Source organism: Ursus maritimus, unplaced genomic scaffold (assembly GCF_017311325.1).
Source record: "Ursus maritimus isolate PB19 unplaced genomic scaffold, ASM1731132v1 scaffold_6, whole genome shotgun sequence".
Classification (NCBI taxonomy): domain Eukaryota; kingdom Metazoa; phylum Chordata; class Mammalia; order Carnivora; family Ursidae; genus Ursus; species Ursus maritimus.
The window spans coordinates 51,660,971-51,676,507 of record NW_024426774.1 but is presented as its reverse complement, the minus strand read 5'-3'; the positions used below and the strand labels follow the sequence as shown (position 1 = coordinate 51,676,507).

The 15,537-nt window shown below is 41.8% G+C and overlaps 1 protein-coding gene across 1 annotated transcript; it reads left to right on the top strand.

Annotated features, from left to right (window-relative positions):
• The first annotated feature begins 5,458 nt into the window (after window positions 1-5,458).
• Window positions 5,459-11,450, top strand: GKN1 (gastrokine 1). The gene is made up of 7 exons (XM_040623707.1): window positions 5,459-5,520; window positions 6,022-6,079; window positions 7,727-7,780; window positions 8,116-8,253; window positions 9,216-9,326; window positions 10,190-10,337; window positions 10,967-11,450. Exons 1-7 carry the CDS (start codon window positions 5,459-5,461, stop codon window positions 11,059-11,061), a joined length of 666 nt encoding a protein of 221 aa, XP_040479641.1. The 3' UTR covers window positions 11,062-11,450.
• Window positions 11,451-15,537: the final 4,087 nt, after the last annotated feature.

Sequence of the window (15,537 nt, the reverse complement as noted above, 5' to 3'; positions counted from 1 at the left end):
AAAAAACAGAATCATACTAAGTAGCAGTAGTCTACACAATGGAATTAAAGTAGAAATCAATACAGAAAGGCGACTGGAAAATCCCCGAATATTTGAAGACAAAATGATAAACTTCTACGTCACGCACAGATCAAAAGAGGCCTAAAAGTAAAAAGGAAATATGGTAAGAGGTTAACAGTGATTATTTCTGCAGAGCAAACGGACGTGTCATTTTTTTAGTATTGGGGTGATTTTCCCATACAAACCAAAAAGAAGGAGCAAACCAACAGGAGGATATTGAAATTTGAGAAAAAAAGACATTTACCTCACGGAGAAGGGTGGGAATCAGAGGTGGGAGAGGCAGGAGGTAGGACCACCCATGGGCCACGGCTCCAGGCCCCCAGTGCATCCTCCATTGTCCCATTGGATTTACTTACAAAACACAAACCCCAAAATAAAATTATTAAGATTTTCAAGATGGCAACTGCAAAGCATTAGACTCCAGTGCGGTCCTCTGAGTGTGAGCCCGTGTGACTACACTGGTCCCATGTCCGTGAGGCCAGCCCTGTCTCTCGTGTAGATTATAGGATCTTGGAGTATGAGCACTGGTTGTTTGGCAACCTTGACTCTTCTGTGGCCTTTGTGCCTCACTGGGGCATCGCGTTAGCTGAAGCATGGTGCATTGTTGGTAATTGATTATTTTTCAATATGAGAAAATGAAGAAAGGATTGTAGGCCTGGTGACCCTCTGCGAGCAGCAAATGAAAAAACTTTCCTGGCCTGGACGAGGGGAGTTGGTTCTTTATTTAAGCCCAGTGGGACCTCAGAAGAAAAGGTACATTCCAGAATAAGCCCCAGAGGATATGTTTCATTAAGCGTTTCCAGGAATTGGAGGCTGGGGCGTGGGTAGGAAAAAGAGTATATAATTGAATAAACATGAAAGTTCAGAATTCCCTGAGGCACCTCTGAATCCCCAATATCCTCATCTGAGGACGTGTCCCTCCAGAAGTGCAAAGATGACACATGCGTGTGTATTTTCTACCTGAGGTGTGGAAAAGGAAACCAGTTCAGATAAGTCACCCTGCAGAAAACTCAAGGATTCACAAAATCCCGCTTCTCGATTCAGTGGCCTTGGGGCCCGTCCCTGACTTTGGCCTTCTGTTCCTGCCAGGAAAGCTGTGGAGGCACTTCAGTGCTGGGGCCTGGGTCCTCCCAAGACCCGGGCGCCGGGTGTGGCCCCCCCAGCTGCTGCTCGGTGGTCCTCCCTGTGTGGGATCGGATTTGCAGCTTCCCCTGTTGAGTTCTGCCCTCCCCATGCCTCACTGTTGCGGGGGAAGGAGCACACCTACACACCTTCCTCGTGGGTGTTTTTACACCACTTTCTCTGAATTGCTCCAATATGAACTCTGAACACAGAATAATTGTTCTCATTTCCAAATCATCTACGAGAGAATTATAAAAGCAACATGTTACTTCACTTGGCAATTTCTATTCCTCATACGGTCGTATTTTCTCCAGCTCCCTTTTAGGATGGAAGTACTTAACCAGGTCAGATGGTCCTTCCTGATGACAAAAAGTGAAGCTATTTACCAAAATTCTCTTTATCTCTACTTTCATATATTTTACGCAAATGATGTCATCACTCAGGAGACCTTCCTTTAGCAAGATTTTTCCAAACCCTGTTTACACCCCTGTAACGCTCAAGGTTAAAGACAGATCTGAGGCATAACACAATAATATTGTATAAAGGAGGAATTTCTTCTCTTTTACCCATAGGAAATCTTGTACCTCTGGTGGCCTCTAACGGGGATCCAAAACATTTGGAAATGCACCCGGACAGACAAGCAAGCAGCAACGGAAAGGCAGAGTTATATAGGTTTTGGAAAGCAAGGATCTCTTGGAAACGACAAAAAGGAAGGGCTCGCTGATGCCGCAGGAAGGAGCTTCGTGCGCTTTGCTGTAGTTTGAAAAGAATTTCTTTCCTATGCAAAAACAACTATGTAATAAGCATGGCTTTTCTGGAATTGGAAGCTTTCTAGCAATGATCATTGATGTGTTATTTTACGTGGCCTTGCTGCTGTTTTTTTGGGACGTGGCATTCCTGGCCACAAGAGCATAGGGAAGATTCGACACCACCAGCGCTGCAGCAGCCCCCGCTGCTGTAGCCACGGGGCAGACACTAGGGTCCAAGCAGCAGGCCGGTACCCCGAGACCACGGGAGCAGGCAGGAGTTTCCCACTCCCCCAGGGTGACCCAATGTGTTCAGACCTCACAGTCAACGTCTGACTCGGGGCTGTCACGAGGACTGTCTAATGGGTGTATAGGGTGCTCAGAAAACAACAGCAAAGGCAAAGGAACTGGGAAGGAATCTCCACATGAAGGGACCTCCACACTCACGCCACTAAATTGTGGTGGACGTTGAACAGGCTGAAGGCCAGCTGAACCCTAAATTTTGGAAAAAGGCGGAAGGGTTGAAGGGAAAAACAAGATTACCGAGGGCTTCCTGGATGTTAATGACGGCGAGGTCCACCCATTAACAGGTCTACACAGGAGACAGAAACTTGAAGGAGGATATTTAATGATGATGAGGCCCTGGAAGTAAACATTGTCTCCTACTCAGAGAAAAAGAAGGAAAATAAAAGTTTGTCTGTGGGGAAGCTCCAAAAGGCCCTCCAGATTTATGAGATGAGCGTATCACAGGCAGACTGCATTCCCTGTTTGTTCCGCACAACGGGAGTTCCCACCCAGCTTGACACGACAGGGTGTGGGGTAAAGTGAGGCCTTGGGCGTGTGAGCCATGAGATAAAATGATGATAAGGGTTTGCCTCTTGGCGTGGCTCAGCGTCCAGCTCTGTGATCAGGGCAGGCCCTATTTACTCATGGGCTGGTTTGCCCCACACTAATCCCAGGGCACTGGGCCACGCCATCTCCTGGGACTCCCTTGGTGTGTAGCCATGACCAGTGCAAGGCAGCACCTCTCCAGTTGGCTCCAAAAATCGGAATGAGTAAACATAATACGCTTTTTATTCTTCTAGCTTGAGTATCTCCTTTACGCAATTCTAATTTTTTTAAAGATTTATCTATTTATTTTGAGAGAGTGTTTGGGGGGGGCAGGGCCAGGGGGAGAGGGAGAAAATCTCCAGCAGACTCCCCGCTAAGCGTGGAAACCGACCTGGGGCTCAATCTCAGGACCCTGAGATCATGACCTGAGCCAAAACCAAGAGTCAGATGCCTAACCCACTGAGCCACTCAGGCGCCCCACAATTCTTATTTTTAAAATGGGCATATTGAGCATCATGTGTATGCTAGTATATTCTAGGTTCTATGGAGGTGACAAGAAATCAACATGTTCTGTCTTTCTCCCGCGGGAGGATGGGAAACATACAAAACATTGGTGGGAGAAAACAAGAGACTCGCTCACACTTCCTTAAGACTTGAGGTTGAGGTTAGGGTTGATCCCCTTGCCCCCCACCAACTCTGGCATATTCACAAATACCACACAAAGTACAAAGGACGAAGTTCTTCTGATTTTTGGAGCCACTGAAATAATATTGTATAAAGGAGGAATTTCTTCTCTTTTACCCACAGGAAATCGAAGGCCTAGAGGGCAAGAGACTCATAGAAAGAAGGAAGCGGAACAGAATGTAGGTCTTCTGGCCCCTAGTTCCAACCAGTAGGTCCCCAAATGGATTTTCACATCCAGGCTGTACCCTCAGAAGCAGCACAATTGTTTCCCTAAGGAAGGTGCCCCTCAGGGATGTTAATAGGTGTTAGGACAAATAAATCAATAGAAAAGAAACACAACCAGGTTCTAGGGTCAATTAAAATTACGGGAATCTGGAAGAAGGAACATGACACAGATTTCTCCCCTACAGATTTCTTAGCACACTTGATATATGAATGCAAATTGCCAATCTCTAAGAGGGGCATTATTGGAACCCTATCTACATATCTATCTATCTTACAGTCTATTTCCTGGAGTATCCTCCACACCAGCATTTCACAGGCCCACTGGAAAAAAAGTCAACCTTGAATCTTTGATAAGGTCTGATATGCAAAAAGTGTGTTAGGCTGTACCCATATACCAAAGTGGCTACCCACGGCTGGGCCTAAAGGCACCATGCTGTCCCATCTTTGACTTTGCAGTGTTGTGACAGTTCCTGAATCAGATGAAGACCTCTTCACATATGTCTTGTCCCCCACACACCCCAGGCTTATTGATCTTTTGCAGCTAAAGAGTAAGTTTGCAAGAAATTAGTGGACACATTAAAAACATGAACAAAATCTTACCACCGCTGTACTAATCCACTTACCTTTTCAAAGAGGCGTTGCTAGTGAATCAAGCTTTATAACTACATAACCCCCCTCCTAAGTTCTAATCCACACATAAAAAAAACAATCATGAGCTCAGAAAGGGCTCCAAAGAGGATGTTTATAAATCAGTGATAAATGAAATACAGGTTTCCTCTTCGGCAATTTGCTTTAGTAGGTTCGGTGTATGGGAGAAAGTAGAAAAAAAAAGTTCAAACTTTAATTCAACTCCAAGACTGTTTTGAGCATTTACTTGTTAGCCCAAGTGACAGTTTCTTTTCTTTTTTTTTTTAAATGACAGAGCTGATTTTTTTTTTTAAGATTTTATTCATTTATTCGACAGAGATAGAGACAGCCAGCGAGAGAGGGAACACAAGCAGGGGGAGTGGGAGAGGAAGAAGCAGGCTCATAGCAGAAGAGCCTGATGTGGGGCTCGATCCCAGATCGCCGGGATCACGCCCTGAGCCGAAGGCAGATGCTTAACCGCTGTGCCACCCAGGCGCCCCCCAAGTGACAGCTTCTACTCTCCGCTTCTGCTGATACGATTGTTTTTATTATTTTGATATAATTTCTGAAAATGAAATTATCTAGAAGTGAATGAAAGGACAGAGATTGCTTTTATAGGTCCAGGAAAAAAGAAGAAAGTCCCCCCCTGAGAGGTGGAGAAGGTGTATTGGAAGGGGTGGTATTTCAGCTGGGCCTTGACAAGTGAAAAGCAGTTCACTAATCAGAAAAGCAAGAAGGTACCACTCCAAGTGGGACGACAGTGCGCAAAGGCGTAGAGGCGTGAACCGTTGTGACTATTCCAGCAATTGTGGGAACGCTGGTGTAGCTGGAATATAGGAGTACAGCATGCAGTGATACAACGGGGGAGACTTTGGAGACGTTATTATAAAGGACCCTCTGTGCCATGCCAATGAGTTTAAAGTTCGTCCTTCAGTGAACGTTTCTTCGCGTGGTAGAGTCGGGTTTATTTATATGCGTACTTTAGGAAGATCACCTTAGGAAAAACGCGCTGGAATACGAGAGACCGGTGACCACGGTGATCCATCACACAGCTATTATAAAAGTTCTGGTGAAAGAAACTGTGGGCAAGACCAGAGTTGAGAGGCCCTTCTGAGACAAAATGACAAGGTTCAGTAAGTGCCTGGCTGTGGTGGTGAGAAGAAATGGCTGAAGACAGCCCCCAGCTTTCCTGGCTGCGTGCGTGGTACCCTCCGTGCTGTGCGTGGTACGTGGTACGTCTGAGATAGCTCAGGAGTGCAGAAAAGGACGCAGGTAGCTAAACCATCAGGGGGGCTCGGGGGTTCGGGGCAAGGTAGGAAGAGGAAGCCATTGCCACATCCTTACTGGAGCTGCTATCTGCAAGGCCCGGGGTGCCCACAGTTTCTCATCTATGGTCTTGTTTGATTTTAGGGATTATTCTTCCTCTGACTCCGAGTGACACCAAGTACGTAAAGTACCCACACCCACAGCTGCGGTTGGACCAGAAGTTATCATAAATCATATTGAGTTTGATGTGATATCTTCAACTTTAACAATGACCAGTCAGCTCGGCTCTGCGTCAAAGTGCCTTTTGCCAACCGGGTCGATATTCCCAAAGGCTTCCTGGTATGCTGGATGGTGGCACAGATACGGAAAATGGAGAAAGATTAATCTTTGGCCCAACCTAGTCACACCTAGTTTGAGTAAAGCTGGGTAAGTACAAATATGAGAAGTGTTCTTGTCTGAGTTCATGCCGGCCTTCTCTTCTACTCCATTGCTTTGGTGAAGCCAAGATGAAGCTGACAGTGAGTAGATTTTTCCTTTTGAATGTGTTATCTTATGATGAGAGACTGTTAACATTCTGAGCTAAGGGGTCTGCTTCTTATGAAAATTTCACCGTAATGGAAAATTTGTCTTAAAAAAGAATCTCCTTTCATGTCATTGAATCGTGGCGACTGTAAGCATCCCTGTGGAGAATGATAGTTATACTGGGAGCAGACAGCTGTCTGAACATTCCAGGCTCTCTTCATAAAATCACCCTCTGGTCACAAAGCAGACAGTCCCTAAGTCCTAGAAAATGTCTGATCTTTCTCCACCTTCTTGAATTCCCCTTTTGACCAAAACTCCTGAGCATGTTCAGGCAAGTTGAAAAGCTGATTATCAAATGAGATGGCTGAGAGACTTACCATCTCATTGTCTACTGTGGAATGGCTCTCCAAGTAAGAATGGCTTGCTTGAACCCTGACCATAGTCATTTATCCATGAAAACGCCTAAAGCATGAAGCCAGTGCAGCATCTCAGCTGTGGCTACCGATAAAAGGCTGAGAGTGTGGCAGGTAGACCACAAAATTCCACCAACGTAACTGGTGCTGCTGTGTGTCATTTATAACAAGATGCAGAGGGGCGAGGAACCCGATGAATGTTTTCAGGCTTTAACGTACTAAGCACTATATTACAGCAGCCTCTGCCTCAGAGTGGAGTTGCAAATGTCAAATGATTATGTGATTCTGTAGAAATAGATTCTAAGAACAGCACCGCTTTAAAAAACTAAAAAAGGAGCTCCAAACCCAGGGCAGATGTGGTTCCTCCCCTGGTTCTGCCATGAGCAAGGGGTGCAATCTTAGCCAATACAATCTTGGCCACGTTACTTAACACCTTAGGCTCAATTTCCTCGTATGTGAAAGGACTGCACTGTACCAAGTAGATCTCTAAAATTTCCCCCTCCTCTCACTGTTTAGGAGACTAATTTTTACCTCCTTCTTAAGTTCTCAGGAGAAAAAGTAAGAAAATAAAAGAATTACCTTGAGTCACCAGTGCAGATCTCAGACCAGTTTGTCCCAGGCCAAGGAAATGAGAATGGGTACTCTGAATCGAGCACCTACATAAAATCTCTGAGTTCTGGTAACTGATGTCATGTACCAGTGACAAATGACTAATCCAGGTACCCTGGGACAGTGACAGACTTCCTTTCTGCCAATCACACTTGACAGCAGAACTTTCCGCCCTCTGTCTCTCAGCAGCAGTGGCCAGACTGCTTACAATTTCATTGCTTTAAAAAAATTTTTTTAGATAAAAAAAGTATTTTTTTTTAATTAGGAAGTCTATGAAGGAAGCAAAGCATCCCAGATCAAATAAGAAAATCAAATCATTTTCGGACATAATTCTCAAATGTGTTCCTCAATATACTGATACTGCATAGTTTTTTCATAAGAGCTACATGAACAATTCTAGAACTATATATCACAAATACATGATTACTGCAAGTCATTAACCTACAATCTTACATTATCATTAAAACTTTCTATGGTTGAAAAGAATACAAAGGTCAAAGAAGAAAAGACAGACCACTCAACAGAGTGGAAAAATTAGTATTTTTTATAAGCTTGGGAAGAGAAAGAAGAAGAAATTATTTTGCCATGTGGTAGGAAACCAATGTTACTTATGATTTTTAGATTGTCTTCGCTGGACTTCTTGGAGTCTTTCTGACCCCAGCCTTTGCTTCCGCTGTAAGTATTAAACTTTTTATTTTTCTAATAAATTTTTTAAAAGATTTTATTTATTTATTTGAGAGAGAGAGAAAGACAGAGAGACCGTGAGAAAGACAGTGTGAGTAGGGTGGGGAGAGGCAGAGGGAGAGGGAGAAGCAGACTCCCCACTGAGCAGGGAGCCAGATTCGGGGCTGGATCCCAGGGACCCCAGGACCATGACCTGAGCGGAAGGTAGATGCTTAACTGACTGAGCCACTCAGGTTCCCCAGTATTAAACTTTTTAAAGTGTATTACTAGAATGCATTTGCAAAGAAATGTGGTATTAATCACTGTCAATTTCGTATAACTTTCAGGATATCAGCGTTGGAGGTAACAGCAACAGTGGTATAAGTGGCCAGCAGTCCGTGAGTGTCAACAATCAGCATAGTGTGGCTAATGTGGACAACGACAACGGCTGGGACTCCTGGAATAGCATCTGGGACTATCATACTGTAGGTAGCCAACATACGATTTCCAGTCTTTACAAATACGATGTTTCTTTCTAACAACAACAAAAATGTCTGCTAACCATAAAAGAATTAAAAATGAAGTAATTTCTACCTGTACATCAGCATAGAGTTGTAAGTCAAAGTGCCTATTTTGGTCATCCTGCTTCACCCCCTAAATATAACCCGTATTGATGTTTCCCACAATCAGTTAAAATTCAAACCAATGAACAGTAATTAGGATTCACTCTGTCCAAGGGATTGTGGGGCTGTTAGAAATATATGAATGTCCTTCTGCCTTCCCTGAAGATAGCCTCTGTAATGAGGAGAGACCTGCACAATATCACGGCTGCCTATCTCAGTCCGCCTTCAGTTTCCTTCTAAAAAGACAGAAGTGGACATTTCACAGGTAACTCAAAAAAAAAAAAAAAAGGAAATGTAAATGACAAAATTAATTGGTAAGAGAAGCAAAAAACCAAAAGCAAACAAAAACAACAGTTGGCTCTGGTTAGGAGACCCAATTCTGCAATTACTAGCTTTTTATTTAACAAACTTTGTACTTTGAAAAAGGCAATTCTGTATCATTTCAGTTTTATCATGTGATCAATTAGAAAACCAATCCCTGTCTTACCTGTCTCCTTGAAATGTTGTGGAGATCAAAGGAGAGTAAAATGTGATAGCAATTTAAAGTTAATTTCGGCAAAACAGACATGTGTGGGGTGACTCCATGCTAAAACCTGCAGCTAGAGCGATGAATTAGACTCAAGGTCTCTGCCCTCAAGAAGCTCGTATTCCATCCTTACAAATGTTAGCAATAGATATGATTGTAAAACAGGGCCAGATCTGGTGCTCCAATCTGAGTTCATCATCATCTTGGATTTCCATTTCCCTCTGCTGGTCAAACTGATTTTTGGTAAGAAAAGCTCCTTGGGAACCTACTTCCTACTATCTACCCTGTTCTTTTACAGAACTATGCTGCAACCAGATTCTTTGGCAAGAAGAAATGCATCGTGCACAGAATGAACAAGGAAGTCATGCCCTCTCTTCAAACTCTCGATGCACTGGTTAAGGAAAAGAAGGTATAAATACAAGTCCCTTTAATTTGGCGCAAGGGAGGTCTTACGAGGGCCAGTAAATAATGAGGTCCCAGTCATTTCCTCTTGACCACAGTACGTTGTAATGTGCAGCACAAAAAGGGAAGAGGAACTGGTAATTGCCTAAGAAGAGGGAGCTGCCAACCACACTCTGTGTCGTGGCTCACACCTGCCTTTGCTGCCAGAGGGGCAAAGCTCTGCTCAAGCCAGCGGGAGCTGTCTACACTTCCCCAAGTACATTTTCCCACAAGAGTTGGGTTGGGATTGTTAGATTTAGAAATAAAAATAGAGGATACCGAGTTAAGTTTGAGTTTCAGATAAACGATGGATAGTTTTTTTTAGTTTAAGTATGTCCTATGCAATACTTAGGACACAATTTTATCAAAAAATTGTTTGCTTATCTAAAATTCAAATATAACTGTGTGTCCTGTGTTTTATCTGGCAACCCTGATTGGGTGGAGAGAGAAGATATATTGCTCTTTAAAATGTTTGCCTGAGTTCATATTTCTATAACTGATAAATAGGCACCTTTCATTGACCAGGTAGAGAAAATAAGCTGCATTCTCAGAAACTGATTATTATATAGCTCGGTCCAAGAAATACAAAGTGACAAAATGAGGTCCACGTTTCAGAATAAATTTAGCCGCAGACTTCTGCTTTTATGAGAAGCTAAGGTTTCACATCAGCTATATCTTTTGGGACACAGAAATTCCGAGATATACAGGGCTGATGCTGATTATGAAAAAACACTGTAGCCAAACAATACCCTCTGCTGGCCTGGTAGCCAACCCTCATTCAACAAACTGCTGGGCTGGGCACTCATTCTCTCTCTTCCTTTCCACTCTCAGCTTCAGGGTGAAGGACCGGGAGGACCACCTCCCAAGGGCCTGATGTACTCAATCAACCCTAAAGAAGTCAATGACCTGAGCGAGTTAGGAAAACCCATTGCTAGCATGTGCAGGGGGATTCCAACGTACATGGCTGAGGAGATCGAAGGTGAGTAGCCTTTCAATGGTGCACTCCAAGCTATTGCTGTGGAACTGGCAGACTATTCTGGGGCAGCTCCACAGAAGACACTAATCTCTCGGCACTTGCTTCGTGCTTTCAGTGTGTTAAATTAGTAGCTCCTGCCGGCAGTCTTACGTGATAAGTTATTGCGATTCTCACTTTCTGGATGAGGAAACTGAGGCACAGGGAGAGGTCACAAGCCTCTTGTCTGAGTCAGTCCCAAGCATTCTGGCTTTGGATTCTGTGCTCTTCACCATTGGGAAATACTACCTTTTTAAGAGTGGATCTGGAGTTACTGCGAGACATATTTAAAGGAATGTGTGAATTGCTGAGGGAAAAGAGAATGCCAATAGAATTTATTGACTTTTTACAGCTCAATCACTTAATTTCTGCGTTATTCAAAGAATAACTTGCACAAAAACAAAGTACCCACCCAACTAATATAACAGCAACTTTCCAGACGGCTGAATTGATTGATTAAATCTAGGTAGACAGATAGACAGATAGACAAATCAATCTTGAAATTAGTACATAGCTAGTTTGGACACTGTGTGACATTTAAAAAAAAAAGTCCTTGAAAAGATATTGATAACAGTTTCTTCTTTTCTTTTCACCAGGGGCAAGCCTGTTCTTTGCCAAAGAAGATTGCTTCAGTGCTGATGTATTGTGGATCCTGAACATTTCCTTCTGTGGAAAAACAGTGGAGAGTTAAAAAAAAAAAAGTCACTCTGAGTTTAGTCATGAGAATGGTCGATGCAAAAAATGTGGGTTCTGATAGTTTTTATCATGTCATTCTGAAATGTTTTCTGCTGGTTATGTTTGGCCTCTTTAAGTTTCAATAAACCTACTTAACACTAAATTCCTTGTGATTCTATCTGGAGCACACAGGATCAGAAGGGCAGTGTGGCGGTGGCAAGCTGTCCGAGCGCGTTAGACCCAAGCGTTAGCCTGTGTTCAGGGCCTGTCCCTTATAAAGAAGCCCTTCAGATGCTTTGGCTACTACTAACCACGGTTCCGGGAATGGATCCAAGACAATCCGACGGCTCCGAAGACGCTGCACGGTTGACGGCCCAGTAACGTTTCAGACGAGCAAGGGCAGAAATCCACTCGCAGCGGCTTACGCCAGAGGGGGAGGGGTCACTGCAAGGATAGGGGAGTATCTAAAATAATCTTAGGGCAAGAAAAGCAAAGAGACTGGAACCAGGAACTATATTGAGATCAAGACCCAAGTCTCCTTCTCTCTCCCGGAAGCCTCTTATTCATTCTTCTCTGTTCCTCTTTAAACTCTGCTTCTCTCTTCTTTCCATCGTGCAGAGGGCTCTTTCTGCCCTCGTGGCGGAAGATGGCTGAACCAAAATATTAGCTCAACTCCCCTGTTTCTAGGTCTTTCCCGCTCAAGAGGTAATGTCTAATTCTTTGGAATCCCAATTTCAATTTTTCTTGACCCTGTTTGGTTCGAGGGCCCACAACCAACCAGGTATAGGTGCAGCAATGGGGTCTTCGCTGAAGGAGAAAGATCTCAGAAAAAATAGAGACTCCAAATGTTGTGTGAGACAACATGAAACTCAGTTCTTTTTTTTTAAATTGCTCTCATACATATTTTTTAAATCCCGATGCCATAAGAGGACATCTAATCCATTCTAATGTCTTCAGATGGGATACCCCTAAAGAGCCATAACAATGACAACAAAGAAGACATTGATTCCCACCATTTGGAAAAATGCAATATTTACCAGGTCTTATTGGGGAGCAATGATAATAATTTTCTTTATCCCGAGGCAATTTCATTGCTATTCACATGACGTGTACTACCAGAGCCGTAGAATTTCCAAAATACCCCGACGCCCTGAAATGTGGAAACCCATCAAAGATTAAGGCCTTACATCCTGCCCTGTCACTGTCAGTGAGAAAGAAAGACACCTGTGATTCACAAGCTGGATACAATGTCACGTAACTGACTTTTGGAAACTGATGAATTCCGTTTCTTAGAAGAATTGTCTAGCCACTATTTCAGGGTAAGAAATTAAATTCACTAGGAAGACATAGAAGTTCTAGATTATATACACCTATCAAAATATATTGCTCAGTCAGTTAAGCATCTACCTTTTGCTCAGGTCATGATCCTGAGATCCTGGGACCGAGCCCTGCATTGGGCTCCCTGCTCAGCGGGGAGTCTGCTTCTCCCTCTGCTGCTTCCCCCACTCATTCTCTCTCTCTCTCTTCCTCTCATAAATAAATTAAATCTTCAAATCTATATATAAGGAAAAATTCTAAGAATTACAGGAGAATTTAATAATCTCGCTGTTTTAGTAAAGATTTTAATACATATCTTTCAATATCTTCTAGATGAAGCAGCTAAGAATATAAAAACATTTAACACAACTAACAAGCTTATTTTAATGAACATATGTAGAACACTTCAGAATGCTTATTATTCTTAAGTATGTATGGGACATTTACAAATACTGATCACATGCTAAGGCACAAATCAGATCTCAAGAAGTTTCAAATGATTGGCATCACGAAGAACACATTTTTCTGCCTTCAAGTTAATTAAGAGAACAAATATTGGCTTCTAAATAAAACAAGATAGTTGCATTTGTTTTGAAAGTAGGCAGCATATTTCTAAATAACACGAGCCAAAGAAGAATTCATGATGAAAGTGGAATGCATTTAAAGCTGGGCAATAATGAAAATACCACATATCAAAACCTTATGAGGAAAATTTATAGTCTGAAGGTTCATTTCATAAAAGAAGAAAGGTTGACAGTTGAGTCAAAAATTCAACTTCAAAACGAGGGAAAAGCATACAATATACAAAATAAAGAGGAGGGAAGAAATAATATTGACGGTATCAGAAGTTAATAAAATAGAAAAAATATACAATAGTAAGACTCAACAAAGTCAAAACTGAGTTCTTTGGAAAAGCATAAAGTTGACAAACTTCAGGTGAAAATGACCAGAAATCCCAAGAGAAATAAGTGGAATGGATCTAAAAAAATAAAACCCAAACCAAATGAATAAACAAACAAAAGCAGAATTCGATCTGTAACTACGAAGAACAAACTGAAAGATGTCAGAGGGGAGGAGGCTGGGGGATGGGCAACACGGGAGAGGGGGGAGCGGGAGGTACTGGCTTCTGGTTATGGAATGAAGAAGTGGCAGGACTAAGAGACACAGTATAAGGAAGACAGTCAGTGATACTGTCGTAACATTGTAACGAGATAGATGGTAGCTGCACTTGTGAACAGAGCATAATATACAAACTTGTCAAATCACTAGGTTATGCACCTAATGTAACATCGTGTGTCAACTACAAATTTTTAATTTGTAGTAATTTTTAATTTAAGTAATTTTTAAGATAAATCACAGTCAATGCTAGAAACAAACAAACAAAAAGATACTCGGCTATAGATGCCACAGATACTGAGAGGTTAATAAAATGATGTTGTGAACAACTTTATAGCAATAAATTTGAAAGCTTCAATGAATTGGATTTCTAAAGAAAGGACCTACCAAAGTTCACTCAAGAAGAAATATAGAACCTGAATAATTCTAAAACCAGTAACGGAAATGGTTCAGAAGTTTAAAAACTTTACACAAGAAAATTCCAGGCCAAGGTGGTTTTTATGCTGAGATGTAACAAAACTTGAAAATACAGATTATTCTTATCTTATAAAACTATTCAAATGTGTGGGTGGGGGTTGGTGGGGGCCGGGGAGCGGGGAGTACTCTCCAACACATTTCATGAGAATACTGTTAACTTGATTCCAAAACCTGTCAGGGATTGAATGAGAAAAGAAAAGTACAGGACAATCTCTGTTATGAATATTGATGCCAAATATCCTCACAAAATTATAGCAAATCAATTGAGCAAAGTGTAGAAAAGATGGAATATAGGACGACTGTGTTGGATTTTTCCTAGTAATGCAAGTTGGTTTGATATTAGGAAATTAATAATGTAATTTGCCACATTGAAAGATCAAAAGACAACAATCTTACGATGTATCTCAATAGTAACAAAATTACATAGTGAAGTTAAATATTTATTCATAATAAACAAATAATTCTCAGAAGATTTAGATTTAAGATTATCTAAAAAAAAAACTACTGTATCATGTAAAACAATGGAAACATTCTTCCTAAGACAAGAAATAAGACAAATGCCTGTCTTCAAAACTTCTAGAAACATTGTACTGAAAGTAAAGTATAAAATAAATAAATAAATATAAAGATTTGAAAGGGAGGAAGGAAGAAAAGTCTATCATTATGCCCAGATGACATAGTTTTCTGTGTAAAAATACAAAAAAATCTGTAGATAATTTATGGGAGTCCGAGCATTTAGAAAGGTTCCTACAGGGGTGCCTGGGTGACTCAGTCGGTTAAGTTTCCAACTCCTGATTTCAGCTCAGGTCATGATCCCAGGGTCATGGGATGGAGTACTGCTTCCGGCTCCATGCCCAGCTTAAGATTCTCTCTCTTCCTCTCCCTCTACTCCCCCCCGCCCCCCGCTTGCTCTCTTCTCTCTCTCAGAAAGAAAGAAAAGAAAAGAAAAGAAAAGAAAAGAAAAGAAAAGAAAAGAAAAGAAAAAAGAAAAGAAAAGGAAAGTTCCTGCATACAGAAAAATGGCCATCAAATATAAGCTGCATTTCTGTATCTCAGCAGCAAACATATAGAAACGTAATATTGAAATAGCATTTATAACAACAGCAAAATATACGACATAACTTGGAAAGATCAATTTATTTAATAATATTTCCTAAGTAACTTCTACAAGCATAGCACTATTGCACACACTTGAAACCCATCAGTAAATACAAATGCAAAGATCCTTGTTTCGTGTAGCTAATATTTTAATTAGAGGAGGCAGATATAAATGATAAATATAATTAACACACAAATGAACAAATACATAAATAAGCAGTAGGATATTTGGTAGGATAGTATTACGTAGTGTTATATATTTGGGTAGAAAATGATAAATACCAAGGGGAAAATGCAGAGCAGGGTATGGGGTATCAAGAGCTCCAGGAGGCAGGAGTCAGTTTGGCATTTTTAACAGGTATGTAGGATAGGCATCATCGAAGGTGATATCGAAAGACTGAAGGAGATTAAGTAGTTAGCCATGCTAATCTTGCTGGGTGAAAAGCATAACAGGCATAGGAAACAGTGCTACCGCCTAAGGCAG